Raw genomic sequence first — 22803 nt, 5'->3', positions numbered from 1 at the left:
CATTCATTGTTCATTTAAAACAAATCTTGGGCTCAAAGTCAAGTCTGAACACAACTTACCCTGAAACAGAAAAATGAAAACTTTAAACATCCATCTTTATGAAATTTGATGATGGGAATTTATGAAGGGGTACAGCTTCCCTTTCAAAATGAAATTTATAATTCAAAGAGACCATATATAATCTTGGGAAATAAACAATACTAAGTTAGAAAGTTAGGAAATAGTTTTGCCCAAGAGACTTAACTGTGAAAAGCACAACTCCAAAATATGGTTGAAAGTAACAGTCCCAAAATACAATCACAGGAAGAGTAAAAGCAAATTTTTAAGTTTTTAAAATCTGTGTCTGACATTACTATTTGTCAGATTTTATATCATTTGTCAAATGTTATATCATTTAAAAATGTCAAAGGATGCATTGTAAAGATGTTTCCTCTTCAAAGAAAGGCAGTATGGAGGAAAGAAGGGTCGACATAAAAGGAACCGAGACTCCACAGGACACAGTTGAACTCAGCTCCAGATGGCTCCTGGGCACCTCTCGCCTGTGCACAGCTGCTGGAGACAGTGTCAGTGCAACGCATGGTCAGGATCTCAACAGCACCGGCTCCAGTCCTCAGCCCAGTGTCCCCCATACAGCCTGACACTCATTCAGAGTCCCTGCACTAGCCCATCATGTCCTCCGGCACAGTCCTCCTCTACAGAATAAACCATAAATGTATTTTCAGGATTCTAACACTTTCTACCAGTGAGACAGGATTATGCTAAAAAACAAAAACAAAAAAACCCAACAGTATCATGTAAGCAATTTCACTAACAATGTATCCGTAAGAGGTCATTATTCAGTTTTGCAAAAACAGTTTTTCAGGAAACCCACCCAGCAAGATTCTCTATTAACATGGCCTGACCAGCAAACAAGGGCCATGGGTTTCTACAGCTATAGCGCAGTTCTCTATGGGAGACTCTATGTGTATGTGTGTGTGGTGGGAGGAGCTATAGGTTACCTGCTCTTGGTTAACAGGGACCTGCTGCTTCCTCTTTGTTCTTTCCAGGAACATGATTAATTTTTTGAAGGCAGAGATGATATCTACTTACTTTCTAGTAAGGACACTGCCTATGGGACTTTGCTCTTTGGATTGATTCCTGGGCCACTTAGCAGAGGCTAGCAAAGGTTAGATGGGAGCAGGGTCAAAGATGACTAATAGACAGGGAGTCTGCTGGACCCCGAGAAGCGGGTCCTTAGGAGGCCAGAGATGGAGGACAGGTTGGGGCGTGAAGAGCAGAGCAGGACACAGTCCTGTGTGTGCTGCTGACCAGCCTCATGCACTTGCCTATTTCTAAACGTTGTCTATTACACTTCATTGTTACATTGTTTCTGTTGAATATTCAAATAATTCAATAATATCCAAACATTTTATTTTGGGCAATTTTCTAAAATCTTTTTCTTCATGGTAATTTGAGGACGTGTAAAGTAAGTCATGGGTCCATACTTGAAAACACAGCTAACAGATCCTCTGCCCTCTCCTGATCAGCTGCACTGGTTTCTGAAGGCAGAGTCTAATCCCTGGTGCTCTGGCCAGACACTGCTTCCAGCCTCAGAAGTTTCTAGAATGTTTTATTTCAGACTACCTCCAGTGACTGTTAAATTAATAGCTTCCTTAGTCAATTAGGGTCAAGAGAAGCTGCTTAGTAAATATAAAGCAACAAGTTATAGAAGTCAAAAGACAAAGGGACATGGGGACAGTAGCAGTGTTTGTCACCACTTATTCAGCTTCTGCAAGCTACCCAGAACACTTCTGACATACACAAGCTTCCTGACCCAGCTGGTACCAGCAATGCCTAAGAGTGACAGCCCTGAGGGAAGTGCAAGGAGAGTCCTTTGTCCTGCACAACATACCTGGCTGGGAGCCACATTTCCTCATACCTGTATTCCAAGATCTTTCATTCTTGCAAACGCCAGCTCTCGCAGGTTGCCGTGCTCTACTCCTGAGCTGACCAAGGGCATTGGAATGTCTCTGTGGGAGAAAAACGTCACCTGTGAGAAATGCAAACTACTCTCCATAGCAGTACGGCAGGAGAATTTTAAAGATGAAAAGCAATGAGAAACCACAAAGCTATGGAGCAGAAGGCAGAGGCAGAGCATGGAAAGGATTAGAGGAGGCCAGGTTGGGAGTACCCCTGTATCCCAGATTTCCCATCTGTGAAGCTCACTTCAGCACACCTCTTGGGGGACTCGTGAAGCACATATAATGGAAATCATAGTAGAGAACAAAGCACAGAATCTGCCCAAATGCTGGGAGCCATTAGAAAAAAATCTGGGGTTCAAGAGACACTGTACTAAATGAAACAAGAATTAAAAGAAATAAACCTTAACTCAATTGAGAGAAAAACACAATTGTGAATCAGAAACCACTTTGCAAACACTTTCCCTTCTACACAGTAGCTAAAAGTCACCAACAAGGAAGGTCAAAAGCCTGGTTTAACTGCTCCCAGAGACCACCCTGTTTCCCCAAAGAAGGGACTCTGCTTTAGAGGAGCAGCTTGCCTAAGGAAGAGAAAGTGAGATTTGCCTTCAGCACTGGTATAGTGCAGTGCCAGACATCACGGAGATGCCAGTGAAAAGCTGAAGTCAGGGGTGTGCTGTACCGGCTCTCGAAGGCTCATCAGTGAGCACAAAGGATATTTCACAAATCTACCCAACAGTTTCCATGGCGATACTATAAAGAGGCTTAAAGTGAGTGTGACCTAAGAAATGTGTTTTACCTGTGACTATGTTTTAACGTGTTAGCACACATGGCTTACATAGTCTTTAGTACAATGATTCCTAACTTTCAAATTTTAGTCTTTTAAAATTGATATATGCTTCAAAGTTAATAATCAGATAAAATCACACAATGGTTATTAAAGGAAAATTATTTAGCAAGGAATATACGTTGCTTAAATCTTTCTGCTTCTGTAAGTCGAATATAAGTCTTCTAAGTACCCCTTTTAAATGTTGAAATATTTTATAGTAATCTGATAGTAGTATGATATATGACTATCCTCATGAACATACTAAATATTTTAGAACTTAAAATATATTTCCAAACACTGTTATAAAAGGTCTGAAATTAACTTGTGATGATCAGTGGAAGCCATACTTAATACTAATACTTAATACCTGATAAATACATATCGTGTCTTGTTATTCATGGACGTTAAGTCCTATAAGGTTGCTATGAACAATGAACTAGACAAAGCTAGAGTAATTGCTCCTAGGAAAAGCAGGCCTAGGCTTCAACTGGTCACATCATAACCTTGCTTTGCCTTTGTTTATGTTAAAATAACTGTATGATAATTTACCAAGAGGCTACTATGTAATTGGTGGGACCTATAACAAAGTAAGAGCATATAGCCTCTTATAAAATTATTACCAATCTCAAGATGTGACCGTAGCCAGACAGCAGCTAGGCCTGTAAACCACACAAGCTGTATGTTCTCATAGATGCAGATTACTGGAGAGGCCCTGGCTACTTACAAGGCTGCCACTAGTTCATAAGCGTCCTGATTATTTCTGTCACTATAAAAATGAAACACAGCTTTAATGGTCTTTAGTAGTGACATGCCTGGAGCACAGCAGATGGAAGCTCTCGGTCATTAAGGAACAGAAAATGTGGCATCTGCAACTGTCACAGATAGTCTCCTTCACTGTGTCTGAGGGACACATTTCTGCACTGGCTAGGCATCTACCACAGAGACCTACTGCATGATGGATGTATATAACTCCCCACTCAGGGTTATAACTCTCTGGATGGTCAGAACTTGGACCAGGCCGCTAAGTGGTTGACCTTGTTGCCTCATGGAGGCAGGAGTCAAGATTCCTTTAGGTTTCTCTAAGTCATTCAGTCTAGTCTCTTTCCTGGCATGAAGAAAGATTGTACATGCAAATATTGGCTCAATGGGTAATATAGAGGTACTAATATTTACAATTTGCTCATCAAAAACCTTTCCAAGCTGTTCAGAGCTGTTTCTGTCTGAAGTTTCTCATGCGTCAGAAGCATGCTTCGGGTGCAAATTGGTATTCCTTGTCTGACGCCTAACAGTGATTTAACATCATATCGGGGCAGACAGCTGTCAAACAGCCCAAGGGCAGCAGCGCTCCAATGTGGAGCCCATCGTGTGCCTGGACAGAATTTTACATTTAATCACTGACTACACTCCTCAGGGCTACAATATAGAACCTTCCAGCAAAATGTGCCTCATAAAAACACCCAGGAAGATGCTTCTGACTCAACTGTCAGAAGGCTAAAAAGTATACAATAGTTTAGAAGCAGGGAGAGGCAGGGTGTGGGAAATAACCAATAGAAACTCATCATCTCTGAGAAAGACAGAAAAGCAGACGGAAGACCCAAATGCAGAGCTTTCACTTGCATTATCTCCTCTTAGAGAGGGACCAAAATACGGAGTCTACGTCTTTTTCACTGTGTAACGCCAGTAAGTTCACCTTCGCTAACCAACTGTGGCTGGTGGAAGACATTAAGAGGTGGGACGAAGTAGAAACAGGCAGAGTTTCTAATGGTCCAGGACAGAACACCTGACTTCCCTTGACTATGAATTCAAACAAAAACAATCTAGGTATGGCGTGAGCCAGGAGGCTTTTCTTCATCACAGGGGCTTCCTTCTATCAGCTCTATCCACTGCCTCCACATTAGAGGTGCTTAAGCTATGCCTGGGCCAGCAGTAGTCTTCTGACCTGCAGGGCTAGCCTAAAACCTTAAGACTGAAGCTAGAAGGCACTCCCTGAGTGAAATACCACTTTTCTCGGCCACCAAGTACTATTGAACACCTAGTCTTCCCTCTGTACCTTTATACATTTGGAAAAGATTTATTTTAAATTATGTAAATGTGTGAATTTCTATGTATCTCCGAGTACAGGTACCCATGGAGGCCAGAATAGGGTGTCAGGTTCCCTGGAATTGGAGTGTTGGCTCACAGCCTAATGTGGGTGCCGGTGTCAGAACTCTGGTCCTCCACAACAGCAGTGCTTTTGCTTAGTGGCCGAGCTGTCTCTTTTGCCCATCCTCTGGACCCGTAATAAGGGTTATGTTGCTCATTTACAATTTCATTTCAAGTTTTATCATTCAGCTCTTGATACAAGTTCTTGAGGTTCAGACATAACAAATTCTACCTCAATCTGAGTATAAACTTTAAGATCTCTCAAAATGTAATTTCAGGGTTTTAAACACTCGATTCCATTTCACACCAGGAATAATGCTTCCAGAATGTTCTGGGACTCAGTGTCCCACTCTGACAGGAACTCTCTGTTCCCTAGTTTTCTGTCTTCCCAGGTAAGATTCAAAATGAGTTAACATTTACGAATTCCTTTTGGGGGTTATCTCCAAAAGAAGCATCATTTTTGCAATCTGGATCCATGATTTGTAAATTTGATACAAGTCTTGTGAGACAATGTGAGTGGTAATCAGTTACAAAGCATGAGCAATCTCCACTAATGGGAGATGCGAACCACACCCTCATACTAAGAGTCAATTACAGGCATCAGTGTTATAGAAGATGTGATAAAATTAGCAATGATTTACAGGAACTGGCATCATTTCTTTAGAAAACCTTATTATTTTATCCGTATGCACTGCAAATTCTATCACATTTATAGCTCTTTCTTCAAAAAGAACTTAAAACATTAAAATAATGATAAAAGATATAGATCCATTCATTACCATAGGTGATTCTTTCCACAGAAGATAATGGTAAAAGACCACGGGTCCATTCATTACCATAGGTAATTCTTTCCAGATTGTGCTACTATGTTAGAAGTGAAAATTTCAATATAGATTTTAGCTAGAATAGAGACCAGGATAATAAAGGGGCTGGGCATGGTGGACACCCATTTAATCATAGCCCTTGAGAAGCAGAGGCAGTGGGTGTGGGGAGGGGTGGAGATCAAGAGACCTGAGTGATGGTTAATCTCAACTGTCAACTTGAGGAGCTCTAGCCTAGAACCACCAGGAGCCGAGCCTCTGGGAATGCCTGTGTGAGATGATCTTCATTAGGTAAATTGAGGTTGGAATACTCTCCCACCACAGGTGGCACCATTCCCTGGGGGAGACCCTGGACTGTAGGGGGCACAAGGGGGGGACAGAGAGAGGACAGAGAGCTGAATAAGTGTCTATCTGGCTTATTTTATGTAAACACCGTCATATTTACTAGTTCTGCAGTAAAGATGAATTCCCACCAAACAAGGACATTTTGTAAACAGTCCTTGTTAACACACACGCTGAAGGGATTTTAAGTAAATCCTGAAACACTATTGCTTTCATGTGGACAGAGCACTGTGTGGCTAGATATGAAGGGATTATGTCTTAAAAATTAAAACATACCTTGCTGTGGCTAAAGAATAGCATTACATGGTTGCAGAGCAATGAAAGAAGTAGTGACTTTGCAGCAAAAGCCACACCGTGTGAACACAAACCAACACTCACAATCTTACACAATACCTCAGTATTATATAAGTGGAGGCTAAATTTCCAGTGATTATTGAGGGCAAATGGTAACTTACTGTCTCTAAGTTTGAGTCATTTTTAAATGCAGTACATAGCATCCCTCTGTATCTGTGAGAGGCTAGTTCCAGAATTACCAGCAGATAGCACAAAGTGCCTGCTTCCATGAAGATAATGCTATATACATTATATATGTGATGTTTTAAATCATCTCCAGATGGCCATTGGCCCTGGTGTAAGGTGAGTGCTGGGGAGTCACTGCTGTACCCTGAAGTTACAGCATCACAGCAAGGAGCCCAGTGTGCTCAGCGCAGCTTCCACCCGGGAAGTTTTTATCCGGGTTGGCTGGGGCCATGAATGAAGAACTCAGAGACATAGAAGATCTGGAAAGAAAAACGGGCACAAACCAAACAGCAGGATGGTGAGATGACGCAGTGGGTAGCGTGCCTGGTGACCTGAGCTGGATTCCTGGAAAGAGAACGGACTCCTGAAAGTTCTCTGACCGCCGCACACTCACACAGAGGATATGTGTGGTGTCTACATCTCTTGAAGAAATTCAGTATTTGCCCCATATTTACCCAAACCATGGTAAGCTACACAATCCAAAACCTCTATTAATAAGAACTTATATAATTATTATAATTACACCTTAAAGCTTTTAAAATAAAAATAATTTTAAAAGAAACAATGGAAAGCATTATAGAAAACACAGTTTTTGAGTTCAACTTATCAAAAGATTATCTTCAAAGTCAGGCAAATTATCAGCTCCAAAGCATAGAAACCTGAGCCCACAGGGCACTGAGGTGACACCAGGCATGCACTCTGCTTGGACCCTTGCTCTCTTCAAACAGCTGTCCTTGGACTCACCAAGGCATAATGACTCCACAGCTTCTCAAGACCTTGCCATCCCCTGTCTTTGGGAAGCAGAGGGCAGCCTTCACAGCCTGCACACTCCACGGTCCCTCTCCCTCAGATGGGGGTTGCTGTCACCCCTCAAGTCCTTATTGTCTTATTGGTGTAGGCAGGATAATGGCCCACAACACTACTTCCGAAGGCCCCTGACATGAAGCCTGCAAGTGTTTCTCTCTGATCCCTCTGTCTCCCTGTCCAGGGAGACATAGGCTTCTTCCTCATGAGCTTCTTTACATTAGAAGCCCATGACTCCTGTGGGTGGGCCTGGCCTCTTCTGGGATTGGGTGGTCCAAGTCAGACACACAGAGCCTCTGCTAATGTTCCTGTACTTCCTTCCTTCCTCTTGTACTAATTCACATTTTGGGAAACAATATCTAAGTCACAGAATAAAGTTCAGATAACTATGGTTCTTGACGCACTGGAGGGTAAAAAGTAAGATGTGGCAGGACTTGGGACACCCTGGAAAGACACCCAAATTGGCAGATTCTATCATGACTACAGAACCGCCACCCGACAGACACTCTGATGGTGCTCTTTGAGCCCATCTGTGTTGGACCAGTGTCTTAACAAAGTCTTTACTGTCACATTTCTCTGTCTCCGTCAAAAGGAATCCCCAACCCTACACCTGGAAAGATGAGACGCAGGTTGTTTTCTGGAATGTGCATCTACTTGGGGTTGCCTAATGTCTGCGCATGATTAAACGTAGTTACAGACGTTGGGTAGAAGGCAGAGGTATCCCTGCGGTGTCAGTCCCAGCAGATCGGCTTCTGACAACGTTCACTCAGCTCGGGGCAGGACTTCTTCTGCCCCTCATGAGTTTTTCCCACATTGTCGTACGTATACTGTGGGGAAGCTTCAACCACATCTAGTCAGCTCTAGTAGTAAACTGGAGGTAACAGAGAATATATTCTTTCAGGTCACAGCTGACAATGAAGCAGTGAGCCAGAGCCACTGCTCCTACAGAACCCTCAGGGTCAGGCTCCCATAAGCCTCTCTTGGTGACTTTTTTTTTTTTTTTTTTTTTTTGGTCAACCATCAATAAGTGCCTCTGGATTCTGTTTAAAGACACCTTATTTATTATATATATAAAAACTAATTGATTTGCCCTGAACTCACGGCCAGCAGTTCTCTCTTGGGCCTTCTCAATAAAGGCTTCCTACACATGCTACTCCCTCAGGAAGCCACTTCACGGCCTTCCAGCACTTAGGAGCAATAGACAGCACTTAAGCACCTGTGTCTGGAGGTCATTTTAAAGAGCCAATTCCTAACCAGCTCACAAAAATCTGAAATAATGCAGCATTAAGTAGAGTGCACAGAGAACCTTGTTTACAGTGTGAGGACTGGAAAGAGGCGGAAAGGCACTGTTCTGACCTCAGCTAAGAGTGTGTGCACGAGGGACCCAAACTGTTCGCCATTCCGAGAACGATTTATGGCAAATGTGCTACGAGGATAGATTGTGAGTCACAGGATTTTCTAGTAGGTAAATCTGTAAATACAGAACCTGCATGTAATGAAGATGGCTGATATTCTGCTTCTGAAGCATGTAAATTATACAAAAAGCACACTGACCTAACTGAGAGTAGCAATACGGACTGAGGAAGTCCTGCTTCATTCACTTGGTTATAATTTGTTAACATACAAAAATTCAGACATACATGAACACACACATGCACGCCTACCTGTCTGTAGTGTATGTTCATACTTGTGCATGCACGTGGAGGGAACAACCTCTAATGTGGTTCCTCTTTGTGGTATCCACCTCTTTTTGAGACAGAGACCCTTGCTGGTCTGGACCTCATCAAATAGGCCAGGTCAGCTGCTCACTGAGCCCCAGGCCTTGCCTGCTTCTCTCCTCAGTGCTGGCATGACAAGCACATGTGAGCACAGGGCTTTGGGCTCACAATCAGGCCCTCACGCTTGCACGGCAAACACTGACTGCACTGACTGACCATTCCCCAACCCCTCACTATGCTTATTCTGATGTCCAAATTGTCCGAGATTTTGCCCATGGGACCCTTTGAGTTGTTCTTTCTATCCTGGCTCACGGATAAATGGACGATGAATAAATATGATACTGGCAAAGAGGCCTGGGCACATTGCCCTTAGTGTCCATTTCCTACACATGGCATTCCTGATATTCTACTGTTCATTTAAAAACAGAGTTCAAGATGCTTGATACCCAACTAGACTGCTACCCCTTTAGAGAGTTCTCTGGGGGACTGAGCGCTAGCACATACCTCTGCACCCGGTACACACGAGTCCATGGGGGCACGAGGGCTAGGATCCGAGCCACCAACTCAACCAGGTCACTAGGAGAATAGCTCCTGTATCTTCCTGATTTCCACAGCTCATACAGACCAGTTCCACGGATCACCAGGGTAGGGTAGAGCTTCAAACCATCAGGACGAAAAGCAGGGTTCTCAAAAAATTCCTACAGACAGAGAAAATTAGCACTCCATTAGTTCTGTTCCTGCAGGGACTCCTATGCCAGCTTCTCGTCACCTGCAGCAGGCCTGGAGCTGTATGTCCCTTCTGTCACAAAGTGTCTATGGGGACAAGATGCCATTGTTCAGGAACCCCAGCCTGTTTTGTGCTATACAGCTCTCCTAGACAGCCCTGTCTGTGGCTGCCAGTCTCACACTGAGCATTATTCTTTAGAAAGGCTGCCCTCCTTCCTTCTAGACTACAGCATTTAATAACAGACATGATTATTATAACTTTAAAAAAACTGTGGGTGAAAAAATACATTTAAATAAGTCCCATCAAAACTTATAATGTACACAAAGGGACAACAAACAAATGAGCCCTTTCTAGGGAAAGCTTGCCAGTCTCAGAATGCCACCATCACCCTCAGGCCAACCGGCACAACTTCTGTTACCTGGACTCCATCACCTACTGTGGCACAAACCTCTTATATCTTATACTTCCAGGGGCTGCTGCTTTATCTGGAAGGCAGCAGAGACACCAGGCTTTGTCCTTTCTTTTCATGGTGCCGACGCTAATTTTGATTGTGTACCACTGTACTGGACAAAGGTGGGTTCACAAAGTGCCGTCCTTCCCACCCCTGCACCTCAATCAGGATCTAGCCAGTCAGCAGTGCTCTAGCTCTGGAAATTTTAAATCATGCTTTAAAATCTCTGGCTACATTATCCTCACAAATGTTCTATTGTTTAACTTGCTTTTCAAACAAATGTAACTGTAGGTTTTAGATTTCATTGACTGTCACCTTCTTGAATGCTGCATTCTTGTTGCTCTATGGGTCTTAAAAATATTCTTTTGTAATTGCATGGTTTCCTTTGTAACATTTATAGAGTTATTAGGTCTTTAATAAATATTCTAGACACCCACAAAGAGCATGTAGGCAAGCCCTTCTCTGCCTAGCCTGGATCTACACTGAGTATAGAATGTCAGAAAAGTTCTGGTTGCAGGAGACACAGGGCTGACACCTTTTATAAGGATGAAGCTAGACTGAACTGGTCATGGACCCATGATTAAACAGAAAATTAAGACATGGGTTTTTCTACTTTTCCTCTAAAATCAGGAGGCAAAAAGGGACATTTTCAAAGCAGTATAAATTTAGAACATTAACAAGAAAGGAAATGTGGGGGTGTGGGACGGCAACCATGACTGGAAAACAAAACAGATGAAGACTGGACCCAGCTTCGAAAGGGAAGAAAGCTGCAAAGTAAGAGGCGGCTGAAGGCCAAACATCACGCCAGTCTCATAAAACTCACATATCCAAAGGCCCAGGAACCAGGCAGAGAGGAACAGACACGGAGTAAAAACGGACACCAGATCCAAGACTGCACGTGGAGGAACTTGTCTCTGCTCCCTGTGCTGGCCTTTTTCTAGGGACACTGGACTATATGATTTTGGCCACAAAGGTTGAGGACAAGAAAAGCCAGCATCCCAACTGAAGGGCCCCATATCTTACCTATGCCACCTGCAACCATGCAGAAATATTATCATACTCTAAGTGCTTGTTACAATATTAAGTAAAAAAGCTACATTAAGAAAAACCTAAATCATCCACATATGAATGTGAATGTGCCTGCATTACACGAGTAAAAACAGCCTCAGTTCCTCAAAGCCTAAGTGTGGTGGTTTGAATATGCTTGGGAGTGGCACTATTAGGAGGTATGTCCTTGTTGGAGTAGGTGTGGCCTTGTTCAAGGAAGTGTGTCCCTGTGTGGGTAGGCTTTAAGATCCTTCTCCTAGCTGCCTGGAAGAGATAGTCTTTCCTGGTTTGCCTCTGGAACAAGATCTAGAACTCTCAGCTTCACCAGCACCATGACTACCTGGACACTGCTGTGCTTCTTGCCATGATGATACTGGCCTGAACATCTGAACTTGGAAGCCAGCCCCAATTAAATGTTGTCCTTATAAGAGTTGCCTTGGTCATGGTGCCTCTTCACAGCAAAGGAAACCCTAACAAAGATACTAAGCACTTCATAATTTAAAATGTATTTATTTGTTTGTATGTATATAAATGTTTGCCTACATGTATGGCTGTGCACAAGTGCCTAGTGCCCAGCAAGGCCAAAAGGTGGTGGATCCCCTGGAACTAGAGTAATGGTTGGTTAGAGCCACCATGTGGGTGCTGGTAATTGAACCCAGGTCCTTGGGAAGAGTAGCTGGTGCTCTTAAACACTGAGCAACCTCTCCAGCCCCAAGCCTAGGCATTTTAAAGCCCGTGAAGAATGAATTAAAATAAAGTTTTTTGTCTGACAGTGGGGAGGTGGGTGACTACTCTTTACTGTGTTTTGAGTATTTTGGAAAAAGGCTTCATAGCTTTAAGAGTGGAAAACACAGAGTGAACACATAGGAGCAGGGAAGTGTGGGAAGTTTGCACAGGCACTTGGGTCCACAGGTTCAAGGCTGCACTTACTATAAACTGCTCAATGTCTCTCTCTAGTCCCACGTTTGGCAGGTCAGGCATCATATGCGCCACCACTTTGAAACCAGAATCCTTGGCCAGGTGGAATGATTCACATGCTGCCTTCACAGTGTGGCCCCTGAGGGAGAAAAATGCATTATCTGTTAGACCGGTAAAATGGACAATCAAGCTAACCAAATGGGAGTAGGGGAGGAGGAAGAGACAGACTATCGATGAGACCGAGAGCTGCTTGGCTGGAAACAGTAGTCACTTTCACACAGCTCTCAGGAGGCCTGGAAGTAACAAGGAGCACTGTGTACCCAGACTACAGGGCTTAGCACCATCAGTAAACTCAGCTGATCGCTGTAGAACCCGTGTAACAAGGACAATGCAGAAGTCAGGCATGCCGATATCTACTTATAATCTGTGCACTTAGGAAGTGGAGGCAGGAAGATTAAGAATTAAAGATCATCCTTGGGTCCTTACCAGGTTTGGGGTTAAACTGGACAACAACAAACCATGAAGGAGCTCTGATTTGAGTATCACATTTTCTACAACTATGGAATACCAGTAGAGAGGGAAGAAACTACAACACAAAGCAGATGTCACTAGCATGACAAAGGGTCCATCAGAGAAAGGTTTGGCTGGAACAGGGGTCTGATTAGGCTTCATAACATATGCTGTCCTGCCACATCTGAGCAGAAAACAGGCCTTGATTACTGGAGCAACTAAACAATGAAGCCTTCTGACAATTCCTTCTACCACCAAGATGCTTCCATATAGCACCGGAGGCGTTCAGAAGCCATGGGCTGGCTCCATCATATTCCCCCTAGATGCCCCACTCATTCCCAGGGTCCCACTCCTTTTTCTAATTATGCATATGCAGCTATACAAACTAAATTAAGAAGAAATATTCAATTTCTTTAGCTGTACTGTCCCATGGACTGTGCAGTTCTAGAACATTCTCCTGGCTAGCCGTGCTCTTAAGCCATACCTTCAGTTCCACAAGTATCTAACATTTAGTGTCCACAGAGTGAAGCCTCTCTCCGCTCCACGACTCCATGTCCCATTCTCTCCCACCCTGGCTTCCCAGCAGTCAACAAACGACACTCGCTGCTTTCTTGGACTCAAGGGTTTGCTGCTTAAATGACTCCAACAGCTGTAGGCTGAGGCTGACTCCTTTTAGACCCCTTTAAACCATTTCCCATATTGGAACAAAGGAGCTCTTACTTCTTATACAAAGGCATGCTCCAATCTTAGCTCCTAGCCTGCCTCTTGATTAAAGCCCAGGATCCTGTGGTTGACTTCCTGGGCCTCTCAGAACCCAACTGTCCGCCTGTTGTGTACTCCCATCCTCAAACAGCTTCCCTACAGTGCACACAAGTAACTTGGCATCTCCTTTGAGCCTCAGCTTAGCTGTTGTTTTTTTCAGGAGGTGTCCCTGAACATCCCCACAGGGATGATCTAGCACAGCCTGTGATTACTAAGCCCTCCCCCAAGCAGCCTCCTTGTCCAAGACTTTCCTACTGGAGTTCACTTTGCTCTGAGATTCCTCTTTTGTAGGTACAATACCTATTACATTTTTCCCCAGGCTTAAACCGACAAAGTCCTGGGCTTGCCATTCCTCTAGGCTGCTTTTAAAAATGGACTAATGTGTTTCCTTAGCTCCTCTTTACAATCCTGGTCATGTGAAGTGAGTGGCTTTTGCCACTCTGGGTCAGTGGTGTCTGCTGCTAATTAAGTCCTTGTTTCTTTGCTCTTCGAGGGGCAGTTATTCACAAGTTCTCTCATGTATCTCCTTTCCTGACCCAGTGACATACTTCTAGATGGAGAGACTGTGGCATGACTACAGAAAATGAAGGTCCGGGCACACGGCTGGAGAGCATGGGTGGGGAAAGGGAGTCAAAAAGCTGAGACCACACACCTTTCTCTGAGGCTGGGCTCAAGGAAGAAAGAGCCAGTGGGGACAGAGGAGGCCACCGCCACCATCTCACCTGTTGGTATCTCTGGCCACATCTTCATAGACACTCTGCACACCAATCTCCAACCTCGTGCAGCCGTAAGTCAACATGTCACTTAGGTGTCGCTTCATGCAATAATCAGGTCTGGTCTCAATCGTAATTCCAATACACTTTGTGAAGCTTCTCTCGGAATACCTGCAGAGCAGAAGTAAAATTACACACCCGGGTCATCTCTTTCCAGCCCGCCTTCTCTTAGTCTTCCCAGGTAAGAAAATTAGCTAAGTGTGTGGGCTCTGGAGCCAGAAAGCGTAAGTTCAAATCTCAGCTCTCCCACTGCTTCCCCAGGCAGACAGTAATTCTATTAACCTCTCTGGACTTGGCCGGTAACAACAGTACCCACACTTCAAAGAGCCAGCACAACCGCACCGGCGCTGCATCTCATTCCCATTATCGTTATCATTCACACAGTTGGCTGCAGCCATAATCTTCCTGAAAACAGTGATTTCAACTGTGAAAAGCTATTTCTCAATTCCTAGCAACCAATTTCACATAAGCAAAAACCATCTGCATTATTTATTTCTTTCTGCATCACAGAGACATTTTAAATACGACAACAAGGGGCGGGGGAGGAAGGGGAGCAGTGCGGGCGGCAGAGATCATTCAGGTGAAATGTAAAAGCCTAGCTTCTAGGAATGTGCAGCCAGAGAGCATTTTCTGGTCACTCACTAAGTCAAGACTCAGAATAGAGAGGACCACCTTGGATCTACGTTCTCTGAAATGTTCGCCTTACTGCTGGCCCTAGGTCATATCTGTCAGGACGCTGGTGAGGTGGGTGGCAGGAACTCAGTGATGGAAGGCATTGTGACTGACACTGGGTCACTATCATTTCATTTACCACATGAAGACATGCTGTTTAGACTCTCAGCCCGGGATGCCTGGCTTCTGCCTGCACATCTCTATCCTAACCGTAACCACTCTTCTTTGCACCTTTCCACAATGTTCTCACGGAGGGCAGGAAGTGCAGTGTCACATGATAAACACAACTCATCTGCCTCTAACAGCAATTACTGCACTTCAGAGAACTTTCTAAAATTAAAAGAAAAAAAGAAACCACCGTGGACAAAGAAATTATATAAAGATGCATGAAGGACAGCAGGTAGAAAGCTCTGAGAGTACTTAAAAAGTACCTGAAAGCATCTTAGAATCCAGATTCTAACATATACCACAAACTGTGCTATTAACTGGTAATGCTCAGAAGCAGTGGCCTTAGACAAAGAGGGCCTGGCAGAGCGACAGCTCCATCATCGGGAAAAGCAGAATCGGCAACAGCAGCAATAGGAATCTGCCCAGAGGAAAGGGAAAGCCTACAAACGGATCTGCTTGTTACAGAGCACCATGGCCATGGAGGCACGCAGGGGAGCTGCCACAAGCATGACACCAGCACCCTAGAAATCAAAACTAAGTACAGGACACACAGGCAAACCTTACTCTCCAGATGAGTTTAAAAAGCCATTGGTGGCACTCGCCTTTAATCCCAGCACTTGGGAGGCAGAGACAGTTGGATATTTGAGTTCAAGGCCAGCCTGGTTTACAGAGTAAATTCCAGGACGACAAGGCTACACAGAGAAACAAAAGAAAAGGGTCAGTATTTTCCATTTCCTTTCAGAATTGTGTTTCCGTCTGAAAATCAATGAAGTGGAAATTCTTATCAAATCTGAACATTGACAACTGAGCAATGGCTCTCTGGTGGTTTTGTTGTTGTATCTGCAGCCTTGTTTAAGAGCTGTAAAGATGTCTACATAACTAGTCCTTTTCAATGCTAATGTACATAACTAGTCCTTTGCAATGCTAATACACGTACACAAGAGGCTACTTCATCTGAGCATGGCAGGGTCTGCCACACGTCTCCCTCTATCCTTTAGACAGCCACTTAACAAGTGTGCCCCTCTCCCAGTACCACCGCTGACACCTTGCCTTCTGGGATTTCTGCTGTTTAGATTCTAAGGCAGAGAGGAGCTGCTTCAACTTTTAATAGACAGGTAGGACTTGGGCTCAGTTTTCCAGCCAGGGCTATTTATCACAGCTAGAGGACTGCCTTCGGAAGGCTTCAGGGACACTCTGAACTACACAGTTCACGTAAGGTAACTGCCATGTAAGAAGCTCATGATCTCTAAGGAACATAACTCAAGCCTGTAACATATGGGGTCAGAACTGTTCACAATGAGATGGGCAGGGAGCAGGGTGGAGGGGAGAGTCCACCTTAGAAATAAAACCCATGCCAGCCAGTCTTCAACTCTGCTCCAAGACATCTCTCCTCCCGTGATATGTTTTCAGAGCCCTTGGTATGAGCTCCATGTGCATCCACACTACAAAGTTCACCAGTTATTTGTGGATGTCTGTTCCTCCTTTTAGACAGGGAGCTCCCAGCAGGTCCAACAACGTTTAGTGTCTAATAGCTTAGGAGTTCAGCACTAACTCCTCCAATCAAACCAAAGAAATGAACATGAAGAATGAAAAAATGGACAAAGGAGGGCCTCTCTCTCTTCCAAAGCCTCTAGTGATCTTCCCGCCTACTGTCCCTCTTGGAAATAGAAAAGGTAATTTGCATTATGTCAGTGAATCTATAAGAACTAAAAATCTGGTTTTTATCTCAGAGCTGCTTCAGTCAGACTATAGAACAAGTAAAGGAGGGCACAGAAATGAGATATTAACTTCCACTAGTCACAATGTACACATGTCCCATCTCCACAGGCCCAAATGAGTCAACAGAGCCTCAGAACCACCACTGCAAAACAAATGTCCTTTTATAAACCATCACCATACCTGGATAATACTTCAATAAAATGAGATATATCTCACACTGACATTAGCGAAGCTGCACACTTCAGCCAGAGGCTTAGACGACGCACCTACCTCCTTTTCAGATTGTAATTCAGTTTACTTCTAGAGACTGGTTATGTTAATAGGATCTAAAAGCCAACAGTCTCTGCCCAATATAATTGAAAAAGCCAAAAAGAAGTTTGATTTTTAAGTACAACTAGGAGAGACTGAGCTGGTGGCACTGGAGCTTAGAGAAGAGTCAGGTGCCCCAACACATCAGTCAGAGTGTCCCCTAGGTATTCTCATTTTTCTTTATCCACAGCTGATAAAAACTCTTAACATTTGTAGTCATGATCAGACAGCTGAGGAACCAAGGGCCCCATGGTAGTAACAGAACACAGGCACTTACAGGCCCAGTGCACAGGCCTAGCACAGAAAGCTGCCCCTGGCAGAAGGAGGCGCATAAGTGAGAACAGTGTTAATACTCTTTAGATAAACGTTACTCCAATCAAAGCCTCCAGGTCACAGATGTCAGCCAGAACCAGCTGGGGGCAGTTTAGTTCCATTGCTTCATTTTATGACAGCAGGGAGACAGAAGCACAGAACAGATGCCCACCAGCCAGAGACAAGTGCACCTTCCTCCAAGTTACTGAGGAGGCCCAGGTTGGAGCTGGCCAGGAGCCAGCCCGGTATGGAAACATAATGAAGGCCATTCCTTCCCACTGCCCCCACCTTCACGCCCTTAGATGTATACTACTTCCCATCAGACACTTACTACTTCCTCTACTCTATCAAGGGACCTAGAGAAAACCAACTACACAGTACTATAAAGGAATAAAGTTCAGTGAAATTATTTTTGGTTAGTGAAAACTAATGTAGGGGGTGACTAAACTAGTAGACATAAATCCAACCAATATAAACTAATTATCACTAATTATACCAAATGTTAACAGCACTAAATACTGCAATTAAAAGACATACATTATCAAGATGGGCAACTGCATCTACTCCCTCGCCCACAAGTATTGTAGGTTTGCTCCATAAAGGCATACAAGGCTGGAAAGTAAGTGACTGGAAAGGCGTACAGGGTTGGTAGGAAGCACTGTGGCAGAACTAACATCAAACAGAGGCTAGTGGGTGCTGTTAGGTCACCAAGGGCTGCCTGTGAAGGGCTGTGTGGCCTATCTCTCTCTTTTTCTTCTGAGTCTACCATGAGGTGGCTTGTCTGCTCTGCCATATTCTTCCTATTGCATTCTAAAAGCACAGCCTGTGAGGAAGGACAGCTCACTACTGTCGCGTCTGAGGATGCTAACACAGCTAAGCTGTAGGAACATCAGACACAGCAGACTGTACTTCCTTCCCAATACACACACCGTACTCACCAAGAGGGAGCACACACCTTGATAAAACAAGTCTTTACGAATCGAACAGAGACAACAAAACCCAAACTGAGGTTGAATGGAATGGTGATCTGAACAAAATGAAATCAAATCAAAAATCACTAAGATATCAAACAAAAACTCACTGTTCTGAAATGCAGAAATTAAAAAATTTTTGTACAACCCCTGGAATTGAAAAAAAAAAATAGAAAAGGTAATAGGAAAAACTTTACACTGAGCAATTAAAATATAATATAGTAATTTAAACTATAAAACATGAAAATGTACAACATTTGCATAACAAAAAGTCTAGGAACTGGGCAAGTGGATCTCTGAGTTTGAGACCAGGCTGGCCTAAATAGTGAGACTCTATCTCAAAATAGAAAAAGAAAACAGGAGCCTAAAAAGATACTTACCACTTTGAATATTTATATTAGACAAGAAAAATGGTGGCCAAGGTTTTACAACTTAAGTTATCATAAAAGAACAACCCAGGGTCTAGAAATGTGTCAACAGTTAGTTAAAAAGTACATACTACTCTTGAAGAGGAACTGAGCTCAGTTAGCAACATCCCTCAATCCAGTTTCAGAAGACCTGACATACTGTCCTGGCTTCAGTAGGCACCTGCACACACATAAATGCAGACACACAGACATACAAATAAAATAAAAATAAAAGAATAAATCATAAAAAGTAAATAATGAATTCCTTTGCTGGAGAGGAAAGGCAGTCAAAGTAAACGATGACCGCAGTCAGCTCTCTCCCCAGAGTCTGTGTCCCACCCATCATTAATATATCCCAACTCTTTATACTTTGTAAGATAAGCTGGCCAGCAGCAACTAAGTCTCAATTTTACAAAGATGTGCAAAGGGCTCAGCCTACATGCAGCCATCTTGCAAATCTATTACAAAGTTGGAGGATGTGTATTCTTTGTCTTCAAGACACACTAAAAAGCTGCAGTGCTAAAACAAGGTGATGCTTACTGGTCTACAAACCACAGCAGACAACAGCATTGCACTGTGTGGCCCATGTACATGGCCCTTTAAATTTAACAAAGGATTGATAAAGTCCAAATGGGAAAGATGAGTTTTTAAAGAAATCATCTTAAAACAATTCAGTCTCCATAATGAAAAAAATAAGTCTTGACTCCCACCTCACAGTATACATAAAAATCCAAAGGGGATCAGAAAGCTAAATGTAAAAACTGAAATTTTAATTACAAGACAACACAGGAGACTAACCTTGTGTCCTGGGTCTATATGATGGTTTATTAGTTACAATACCGAAAGCAATGGTTAGAAAAAGATTGGTCATCTTAATTCTGCCCTAAGAGACCATCAATAGAATAAACAGCCAAGGTACAGACTGGGTTCTCCAATCAAGGACACGTAACAGCCCAACCAAAAAAAAAAAAAAAAAAAAAAAGGAAAAGATTAAACATTTCACAAAGGAAATACAATCAGACAGCACCAGCATACACTCAAGTGCTCAATGACATTAGTCATCAGGAAAATGCAAATTACAACCACAATAGATGCCATTACACACCCACCAGAATGGCTAAAATTAACAGGACTGACAGCGGTGTGCTCTGGTAGGGATGCAGAACCAGTGCTCGCCCATGAGTGCTAATGGTGCAGACAGCACACTCATCCCAGAAAAATGGCTGGCCGCTTCTCAAGAAACACTAAGAAGCCTGGCAGTTCTCCTTACTACCCAGGAGCAATACACACATTCAACCACAAAAAGACTTGTACAAAAATGGTCAGAGTTGTATTAATAACAAGCTGCAAGCAGCTCATGTCCGTAGACGGAAGAATGGACACACAAACTGTGGTCCATATACAACTGTGGCCCGTGCACCCAGCAGAACGCTGCTGAGCATTAACAACGGACCACCATAGACTCACCTAACAACACTGGTGAACCTCAAGCAACAGTCAGTGAAAGAACCTCTCCACAGACCAGATGACCAACAGCCCCATTATATGAAGTTCTACACTGGGTTCAATTCATGTATGGTGGGTGAAAAAACACAAAAACTGCCAGAAGAAATGCCAATGCTAGGAAGCGAAGGTGAGGACTTTCTGGAGGAAAGGAAGTAACTCTGGTGACAGAAATCCTCCCTTTATCTGCTTTCACAGGATCTTGCTAAGAAGCCCAGATTGGCTACAAATTTGAGATCCTTCTGCTTCTGCCTCCTAGTTGTTGGAAGTACACTATAGCTGTCCATGTTCTGAATCTTGACTGTTTTTGTTACACAGGTCTGTCAAAACGAATCAAGGGTATGTTACGTCTGTGTTTTCTGATACACATATGGCACCTCAAGGGGAAAAAACCAAGCTAAATGCTAGTTTATACAATGCATGGCAACGCATGTGGGAAAGACCGTGGAAGTGGCCAGTTCCCTTCCAGAACTCTGGAGGCTGCTTTTTGCTTCCTTCACAGCCCAGGCAAGAACATGGAATTAACTTTGGGGTTTGGTACTCAGATTACCTAGCATCCTAGCTTTACCAAGATGTGTAAGGACACGGAGGATTCAAAGCCACCGATGTGGGTATGGGGGGGGGGGGGAGGAACGGAAATGAGTTTAAAATTCCACAGGGAAAAGTGTGACTCATGCCTCCTTGATGGGTAACTACCCTTTTAAATTGTATCTTGTGAAAACAGCCAAGGAGCACTGAATATAAAACTGCTTCTGGGCAGAGCTGATTAAAAAGGAATAAAACTCCATTAAGAGCTTGCTCTGAGTTATCTGGCAACAGTGGAACTCTGGTAAATGGGTGACTCAGATCCCACTGTGGTCTTTCTCCAAAGTGATAGTTTTAATGGGATGACAGTCATCAGTACTTGGTACTCTCTGGAAACCCAAAGAGGCTCAGTCTAGGTGACGGGCTGAGTGACCAGCACTGGCTTTGAAGTGGCAGGGAATTTGTTGTCCTTGAGCAGGCTTGTGTTCCTTTACTTTCTGCCTACAATGGTTTCACGGACTTGTGCTATCAACAGGCCACAAATAATAATCAGGCTCACACTGGTTTAAAGTCTAGTCCTAAATCTTTAAGTAAAAAGAACAAAACTTTAACCACATGGGTTAGACACAGGAAGACTGAGGAGGGACAGTTAAGCTAATTAAAGTGTAGCCCTAAGGATGCTTAACCTTCAACACTGGTGGCTTGCCTGCTACCTCAAGGAGCTGTTAGTCTAGTTTAAAATGGCCCTTGAAAAACACCCAACTGTCCTGAGCCATGAGTGTCAGTGCCACAGCTGTGTGGGAGGGGCCACCTGCCAGGCCTCTGCAGTGAAACCCTTCCAAACATCTCCTCACAAAATAACAGACAGAAGGCTGCCTACACGTTTCCAAAAGAACACATCAGACCAAAACAAGTTTTCCTGGGCTGCTCTTTAATTCACAGTGATGCTAACATTTGAAAATAATTTTGTTTCTAGTTTAGTTCAGAAACTACTACTTTAAATGACACAAAATTCCACCTGTCATATGAAGAATTTGCCTCAACAAAGCTAATAAGAGCTCACAAATTGGCATTTTTCATATTGCTTCACAAAGTACAAAGACCAGGAGAGAACAACAGCAACCAAGCAGGCTGCAGAATGGAGCACCATGTTCCGGTGGCTCGAACGTTTATACTTCTAAGAGCCACTCAGGAAATCTGCTGCAATGAAGGCTCAAGTCAGAGAAACAGTTCTTAAACTAAAAGCAGAGAGTGCCCTCTTGAGGTGAAGAACAGAAACAAGTCCACACTGGCCCAGGCCAGACATCTGCAGAAGAGGCTTTCTACTCTTGGGGACTTTCTGGACAAACACATCATGATCCAAATCAAGTAAGTTCTAACAAAAATGACGACGTATGGTCAAATACCATGGCACCCAGGACTGCAGCAAGACTGTCGACGTTTGGACCGATGGAAATGTGAAAGCTGCACCACAGAAACTGTGTCTGCTCAGCTGGCCTGCTCACAGATGCCCAGGGCTCAAAGCCCACTTAGAAAAGCTCAGAGCAACCTTACAGGTGAGGTATGCTGAAGACAGCTATAGCTTAACTCCACTTATGTAAACACACACACACAGGAAACTATACATAAGCTTGGGAAGACTTATTTAAGTTTGCTATTGGTATGAACATGTATATACCATGGCACTGTGTCCTTTCAGTCCTCTTCTCACCGTGCTGAGGCAATGGCCCCTCTAATCTGTGCTGTGAGCCGCACACTCTAGGCTAGCTGGCCCTGGAGCTTCCACATGACATCTCCTGGCCCACAGCAGAAGAGCTGGGATTACAGGTACATGGTATGGATAAACCAGCCATGTTTACAATGTTTGTGTGGGTGCACGCACACACATGTGTGTAT

General features: G+C 43.7%; 1 protein-coding gene across 1 annotated transcript in view; it reads right to left on the bottom strand.

Annotated features, from left to right (window-relative positions):
• The window catches only part of ELP3 (elongator acetyltransferase complex subunit 3), a 55927-nt gene that overhangs the window by 16504 nt on the left and 16620 nt on the right, over positions 1-22803 (bottom strand). Inside the window, exons 8-11 of the mRNA XM_080926883.1 lie at positions 14271-14432; positions 12289-12415; positions 9638-9831; positions 1919-2009 (exon numbers count right to left, since the gene is read on the bottom strand). Coding sequence (XP_080783009.1) covers positions 1919-2009; positions 9638-9831; positions 12289-12415; positions 14271-14432 — 574 coding nt within the window. The remainder of the gene's footprint in view (positions 1-1918; positions 2010-9637; positions 9832-12288; positions 12416-14270; positions 14433-22803) is intronic.

The sequence above is a fragment of the Micromys minutus genome (assembly GCF_963924665.1).
Source record: "Micromys minutus genome assembly, chromosome: 12".
Lineage (NCBI taxonomy): Eukaryota > Metazoa > Chordata > Mammalia > Rodentia > Muridae > Micromys > Micromys minutus.
This window is presented reverse-complemented; position numbering and strand designations above follow the sequence as displayed.